Source organism: Plasmopara halstedii, assembly GCF_900000015.1.
Source record: "Plasmopara halstedii genome assembly, contig: Scaffold_2061, whole genome shotgun sequence".
NCBI lineage: Eukaryota > Oomycota > Peronosporomycetes > Peronosporales > Peronosporaceae > Plasmopara > Plasmopara halstedii.
This window is the reverse complement of record NW_020188969.1, coordinates 244,917-252,709: the sequence shown is the minus strand read 5'-3', so window position 1 is coordinate 252,709 and position 7,793 is coordinate 244,917. Positions and strand designations below refer to the sequence as shown.

General features: G+C 44.1%; 2 protein-coding genes across 2 annotated transcripts; one reads left to right on the top strand and one right to left on the bottom strand.

Annotated features, from left to right (window-relative positions):
- Positions 1 to 533: 533 nt before the first annotated feature.
- Positions 534 to 1,463, bottom strand: PHALS_02575 (dolichyldiphosphatase 1; the record flags this gene model as incomplete). Its single annotated transcript, XM_024716981.1, has 5 exons — positions 534 to 686; positions 758 to 932; positions 1,006 to 1,157; positions 1,227 to 1,302; positions 1,360 to 1,463. 5 exons carry the CDS (start codon positions 1,461 to 1,463, stop codon positions 534 to 536), a joined length of 660 nt encoding a protein of 219 aa, XP_024582525.1.
- Positions 1,464 to 1,510: 47 nt separating this feature from the next.
- Positions 1,511 to 7,180, top strand: PHALS_02574 (transcriptional accessory protein; the record flags this gene model as incomplete). Its single annotated transcript, XM_024716980.1, has 5 exons — positions 1,511 to 1,593; positions 1,679 to 1,905; positions 1,978 to 2,078; positions 2,144 to 2,306; positions 2,370 to 7,180. The coding sequence occupies 5 exons, from the start codon at positions 1,511 to 1,513 to the stop codon at positions 7,178 to 7,180; spliced, it is 5,385 nt and encodes a 1,794-aa protein (XP_024582524.1).
- Between the last annotated feature and the right edge of the window lie 613 nt (positions 7,181 to 7,793).

Below are 7,793 nucleotides of genomic sequence, written 5' to 3'. Positions count from 1 at the left end.
GCCACACCACATCTCCCTTGGGAGAGTGACGGGTCACTCTCATGTAACCCCGTTACAGAAGGGGTACTGACCTTAACCAAGGTTTCTCTAAGCGACGGTAGCCCCGCTTGATTTTTCAATGTACCTGCCTATGTTTACCTTGGATTGGAGCTCCGTAATTTCATAAGTACCTATATCCTGGTACTAATGCATCTTCACAATTACATCAAGTAAAATAATCCTGTCGAGTCAGCGCTATCGTATGACGCAACCACCAGACGAAGCAGTGAAACTCTCAGGGCTGATACCGGAGGAAGGGATGAGCTTATTGTTCGTCCCTCGAGGCTTAACGCGTCATAAATGACAAAAGATACTATTATATGCTGCAGACGCCGTGTAGTTGGCTCATGCATCAGCGTTACAGCCCACTAATTTTAATACTCGGATCTCAATATCCAAATTTAGGCGTGCAATATCAAATCAAAGCCCTGCATCTAGCATGAACCCCACCCAATGTAAAAAAACGATTTGCTACCGTAAATAACCTTGCGCGTCTATTGCAACTTTTGGCTAGGGAAAGTGGAAGCAGCTTTAAACGCAATTTCATGTTGAAAGACCGTCAGGTCCGGAATGTGGGAAATATCGCGCACAAACAAAAACTTCGCTATACGCGACTCGGCCACTAAGGGAAACAGCCATGACGACGTCTAATTGGGGAAATAAAAAAATAAGTAAGCCAGGTAGCTTCAGTGACCATTACACTATTTCATCCGCTTACCGAGGCGACAAGAGTGTACCATAGAATCCCAGTAAGAATGCCGAATGCAACACCAACCACCACTTGGTCCGTCGAATGGTAGTTTAAATGAATTCGCGAGTAGCACGTCAGCATCGCCACCATTATAGCACAAACGATAGTAAGCCCTTGCTCCAGACGTCGACGCGAATTTAGCCTGGCATAACAATGAACAGCGAGTCAATACAAACATCTTAAAACGCCCAACTAGTACTCAGCTCTACCATAACCTCTTAGACGTGTAAATCACAAAGTAGGCTGCAAAGAAACCCATGAACTGTGAGTGCGCTGATGGCATCCCTGATCCGCTCATGTACGCGCCTTCTGGTCGCGGTTGGTTTATTAGCTTTTTGAGCACTTTGTTTATTGCGATACTGACAAGCTACCAATCAAAATCTGATTTGAGATCTGGTCGGAAAGAGTAAGCGCATGTTACTGATGTTCTTCTTACCTGCCCTATTAGCATGCTGATGCTGTCCAGATCTCGCTGCGAGACAACCACTGTGAGGTACACGACAATCAAGAATCTACGCATCGTAATAAGTCAAAGATCTCTAAGTGGTGTAAGTGACAGGGTGACATACATTGGAGATAGCGTGCAGAGTGCTAACATGGCCCCAAACGGGTCTTTTGGGTCGTAAACCACCCAAGTAAGCTCGAATTCCTGCACAGTCCTTGCCAGCTCCATTTAGTAGTGATTAATAGGGATCAGTGAACAGGTTTAGCCAATCAACAATGTCCATTCCCGTTATCCAGAATACAAAAAATTATGAGTGTCCATGCAACGCGCCTGGAGAGCCTATTCCAGCTCGTTCGCGGTCTGTGTATAGTCGACAATTGAGTATTTCTGGGCATGCTTGCTCAATCTACTGTTTGATCTATCTTCATGTGATTTACAATCAGAGAAGATGGAAGTTGTTTACAAATCCGTGAGAATGCTGCGGAGAAGCTGGGTGAAGCGGCGGCGTGCTCTCCTGATGTCTGCGCATCAATTTTGCAACAGCTCCGGCCTTTAATCGTGGACAAAAACTGGGACGTACGGGTAGCTGCTTCCAAGTGTCTTGATGTAGTGGGACGCTCTTTGCGGATCGAGGACGAGAACATCGCAGAAACATTCGCCTTCGTCTCACGTAAATGAACGTTAGGATGGAGCAGACAAAAGAAATGCGAATTAATTCTTCTTTCGTTCTCTTATGTTGCAGTTGGCAGTCATCAATCGTGTTATAACGCGCTAAGTTTGAAAATGGTCGATATCAATAAGGTGGTAAAGGAAGGCGCACCGTTGTTACGAAGCGGAGGAGAGGTGGATGATCTGAATGGGTTAAGATCAAAGCTACAGTAGCTAACAAGAAACGTTGCATGTGGCAGGAGTACTACTACAAGACGAATCTTACCGATCCAGAACGACGAGTCCATGCTGCAAAGCAACGTCGCTTACTACTTAAGCGTTTGAGTGGATCGGAAAGACCAATTTGGGATACACAAGAAGATCTTCTGACAAAGCAGCTACTTCCACGACTTAATCGAGACCGTGTGTTAATGTCTTTGAATTTTCGATATCAATATTGTTTGTGCTAACTTAGCGTGATTTTAGATGCACAAGAGATTGCGAATGATATTGAGGCTAGTGAGGTGATGGCTGATATGGAAGAATATCTTGCTGAAAATGCTAGCCGAAAACCGGCAATCGATTTGCTCCCTTTGTCAATACGACGGAAACGTCATTCAAATGCTGATAAAAGCAGCGCTAAAAGATTGAAATCTAATCAAGATTATCCAAACAAAGTGAATATGCAACCTGAAGGTGGCAGCATGTTTGAAGGGTGGGCTAGCGATTTCAACCATTCAAGTAAAGCAACAATTGTTGCTAGCTTGGTTTCTGATTTATTCGACAGTATGTTTGATTCCAAGTGGGAGGTTCGTCACGGCGCTCTCTTATCGTTGCGACAAATTTTGCTGTCAGCCCACTTCACCGCCGCTGTGGAGATATTTTGTATATCAGCCGAAAAGCCATCCAAGCGTGATCTTATTGATACGTGGCTGGAAGAGTGTTTGATCCGATGCATATGTGTTCTGGCTCTGGATCAATTTGTCGACTTTTCAGCTGATGGCTCGGTCTCTCCTGTACGTGAGGTTTGCGCTCAGGTTTTTGGTATTTTACTTGGCAACCTCTCCAGTAAAGCCAAATTAGTCAGGTACCTGCATGTGGTGCGAATTCTTTTTCAAGGATCGATGTGGCAGGCTTGCCACGGTGGTCTCTTGGGGCTGAAATATCTGGTTCAAGCTCACAAACGGCACGCACCAGCTTTGCTACCCTTCTTCTTTCATGATATTTTAATGACGTTCTCGTTACCCAATACAGTAGAGGATGTGGTAGTTTTGGCCGCTGATATGCTCAAAAATTTCGTGACTTTCATGGAGAACGTTAGATGTGAGGACCTGAAGAATGCTGCTCAACTGTTGTGGAAATCATTAAGGCTATACGAAAGCGCCGATTTGGCAATTACAAGCATTGTTCAAGCACTGGAGGCTTGGTATAATCATTCCGGAGTCGCAAAGATATTGCAAAGTAGCAACGAAGTCCAGACAGCGAGCTGGTCGAATATATTTCTAACAATCCCAAAGGTACATCACTATTCGCCGCAGGTTCGAGCATCAAGCGCGAAATGTGTGGCTGCCATATTTTCTAACGGAGATTTAGCGTCATCGTCAAAATTCGTCAACTTTTCAACAGTATTTCTGCCGCATTTGCTGCTTCAGTTATTTTCTGATAAAAATGAGTATGTCCAAGAAAGCTTGCTTATTGCTTGGAGGCAAGTAGTTTCAAGCTTGTCGAAAAAAGAGCTGCTCTTGCCTGTCATTGGTAAGCAATTGCCAAAGTGGATGGCTTTAATGTGGTCTCCGGACGAAATTGATTGTCTGGACGTTCGGGTTGAAGATATTGACAATGGACTGTCTAGATATGAAGAACGTTATTGTACGGACCAAAATCTACCAAAAGACTTGTTTTTGTGTGTGAAGTTTGCCGAGGCTATTGGATATGCCGCTGCTTACGTCCCCTTGTCTAGCTCGTGCATGACACGGCTGGTCGATAAAATACGCGGTAATTTTTTCAGTAGCTCTGGTGGGCGACAATGTGCTGCGCTGGTAGTGCTGACGAAATGGAGTTACTATGAAAATCATTTGAATGCTGAACACCGGCATGATCAGTCACGATTAGAGCACTTGCAGAACGTGATTGGACCTTTGCTAACAACATTTGCGGACAATCACTGGAAGAGGGCTCAGTCTGATACAGCATGCGAAGGTGGATTATTTTACCTAGAACAACTTTGTTTTTTAAAAAGGGTCAAGCAAATGGAGGGTCGAATCATTGAAATCTTCTCTTCTAAAGACATACTAATAAAGCCAATGGAAAGATCAAAATCGTTGTTGATAGCAGACATTTCGAGACAGACAGCTGAGCACGTTGCTTCTTTTCCTTATGGGAAGTTGCGTGACTACCCAGAAGCATTTAAGATGGCTCACTTCAAGCGGCAAGATCTTTTCATGGTAGACGAAAATGTTCAGCAAAGCTTTTTTCGTTTTTACCACCGAATTCAAGGTTTGGGGAGCAGCTTATATTGTGAATTGCTTCCAAATCCTAAACAAAGCGGGTTTCTAATCAAAGCGTTGATGAACTCGATAAAGAAAGAAGAAGAAATAGCCTTTCGCACCATCCTGGCACAAACAATCGCTAAATTTGTTGCTGGCCGAGTGCATACTCAGAAGAAGTGTGTTGCCAAGATTATTACAAATCTCTGCAATAATGCATCAGCTATGGTAGGTGTATCATATGACTGTGTCGACGCGACTGGCGGGGGCAAGCTTTTTCGAAACAATTGCAGCACGTCGTTCTCACCTGAAGTCACCAAGGAGACAGAGATTCGAGTGGCCGGAACTAAAGCTGCGCTTCAAGAAATCTGCAATCGCTTCGGTGGTAATGTTTTCATAATGTGCCCAGCTTTAGATGATGCCATTTCAAAGGCGTGGAAGCAGAGAAATATTGATGAAAGTACTATACAACGGTGCATGCACTTGATCATGGTGGTGGCTCCCTTTGTTAGCAGCGGTGCTATGAAAACGTGTTTGTCTTGGCTACACCCACTAGCCCAGTTGATAAAGCAGCCATATCAAGACTTATACACGCGCTGTGCAGTGGCTCACGGCGTTGCTACAATTTGTAAGAGTGCTGAAGGTCAGCATCGCGAAGATGCGATGTTTATCGTGTACACTACGATATTCGCAACGTTTTCCGTTACAGAAAGTGTCATTTCAAGTGATTCACTTGAAGGTGCAGTCGTGGTGCTTGAATGTATTGTTCACACCTTAGACTCGGATATAATCCCGTACGTACCAAGCCTTGTTCACTACGCAATGAAAACCATGAGCTCCCAGTTTACGCTTATTCGCACATGTGCAGCTAAAATATTAGCAGACTTGGTACCACTGATTCCGCTTCAGATGGATTTAAAGCTGCGTGATTTAGACCTGCAACTTTCCTGTTTAAATACAATAGTAATGGAGAATGCAGTTTCTCGGACTTTTCTACAAGGTTTAATGGTTGGTAAAGCCATTCAGCATATTGATGTTAGGTCCTTGTTGACCCCAGAAACATCGTTGCGCCTGTATCAGCAGCATGGCGTGGATTGGCTGTGCTTTCTGGCCAACAACAATCTTCATGGGATTTTGGCCGACGATATGGGTCTTGGCAAAACGATACAGGTGCTTTCCGCCATGGCTGCTACTCTAGCGGCCGTTACAGAAGGCAACCCAGTAAATCCTTGCATGATTGTATGCCCACCGATTATTGTTCATCACTGGATGCAAGAGGTGAAAAATCATTTATCTGGCGTTTTTGCGTCCATCGTTGACTACTCAGTTCCGGCGATCGATCGAAAAAAAATTAATTGCCAAAAGGGCTTTCTGAAATCGAGGCTTGGTCCAACATTAATCATAACAACTTATACGATTTTGCGTGCAGAGATCAAATTTTTGAGCTCAATCGACTATATGTATGTGGTACTCGACGAGGCACATTTGGTCCGAAATCCAGCCACAGAACTTTTTCGTGCTGTTTTAAAGCTTCGCACCTCACATAGGGTTGCTCTTAGTGGAACTCCTTTGCAGAATAATGTCACTGACTTGTGGGCTCTATTTGAGTTCTTGATGCCAGGATATTTGGGCGATTTTGGAATGTTTCGTCGCGAGTTTGCTCTGCCAATTGCAAAGTCAAAAGAGAGAAATTCGACTACAGTGCAAAAAGAACAAGCAGCGATCGCAATCACAAGATTGCACCAGAAAGTTCTACCGTTTATTCTTCGGCGAACAAAAGATCAGGTGCTAAACGAACTTCCGCCGAAAATAATCTCTAATGTGTTACTTTCGATGTCCCCGCTACAAAATCGACTTTACTCCTTGACATCGTCAGTAGAAAATGACATGACAAAGTCTGTAAAGTTTTCGGAGTCTATGTTGCAGAAAGCAAAGGTGCCTACCAACGTGCTAGCAAATCTTCAATTGCTCCGCAAAGTGTGCGTACACCCAGCACTTGTTGCTGATCAAAGCGTAACTCACGGCCTGAGTTCAAAAGAAAAGGAGGTACTTTGGGATTGGAAGAGCTCCGGAAAGATGGTTGGACTGCATGACCTTTTAGTCGAGTGTTGCGATATTGCTACGCAAAGTCAGAATTGTTATCAAACCCCCATCTTTAACTCAGGAGATACAAGCTCTTCTACACATCGCTGCTTGGTGTTCGCTCAATTGCAAAAAACACTAGATTTGACGGAGCAAATGCTACAAAATGCGCTTCCTAGAGTGACATATCGTCGTCTTGACGGTCAAATCTCCCTCGCGAAACGTGCAGGCATCGTGCAGCAATTTAATGTTGATTCTTCTATTAGCATTTTGCTTTTAACTACATCACTTGGCGGTCTGGGACTCACGCTCACTGGTGCCGACACAGTCATCTTTCTTGAGCACTCGTGGAATCCTTTTATTGATAAGCAAGCAATGGACCGCGCACATCGCATTGGGCAGACACGTACAGTTCGCGTTTTCCGGCTGATCATGAAAGACACACTTGAAGAGTACATTGTTGACCTTCAAGAATACAAGGAGAAAGTCGCTGCCACTGTTGTGCAAAAGAATGATGCTCAAAGCGGCATGCATACCAATACAAAAGGGATGCTGGACTTGCTGCGAACGTCATCAGCAACACTGTCGGCCAATGACTTTTGTGGTGAAAATGATAAACAGGTTGCAGAATCGCTTCCTCAAGGTGCTCGAGAATTGTTAGACCAGATTGGCGAGTTGTGGGACGAGGCCCAATACAAATCCTTGGCTTACCCAGAAACTATAATTTAGGTCGCAATCACGCACAGGCCATGCAAACTTGAAATGTTGGAAACAAACGTAAATTTGGAGCTGGTGCGGCCGATACTATTAGGAACGAGAAGAGATATTACATCTTTCCGCAGGACTTTTAAACGACAGAATATAGTTTTTCGAAGTTTGTCTGTTTTGACTAGGAAGTTGCCTCATAATTACTAGCCACCTATTAGTTCTTCAACATCGAGCTGAATAATGTCTGCATCGCAACCCTACGATAATAATAAGTAAGTTCAGCACTTCTGCTGCAATTAAATGAATTGCAAATAAAATTATACCAAAATTGATGAGACATTGGGATGCGTTCGACCACGATCGCCGTGAACGAACTCCTTTACATACGTGCCCGCGGACGTTGTCAGACGAAGAAGCATGTAATGCTTGTTCAGAATTTCACACTTGGCTGTATGTATAACTTTCGGTCGTGTCAATAACGTCCTACGGTGCAACACGCGGATGGGAGTCTGCTGCTGAATGGTTAGATCCTGAATAGCGTCAATGCTTGAAACAACATTAGGTGTTAAGTCATTTTTTGACCAAACAACACAGCTGATAGCACAAAAGTTATCTTGATTTAGCGCAAGTTAAA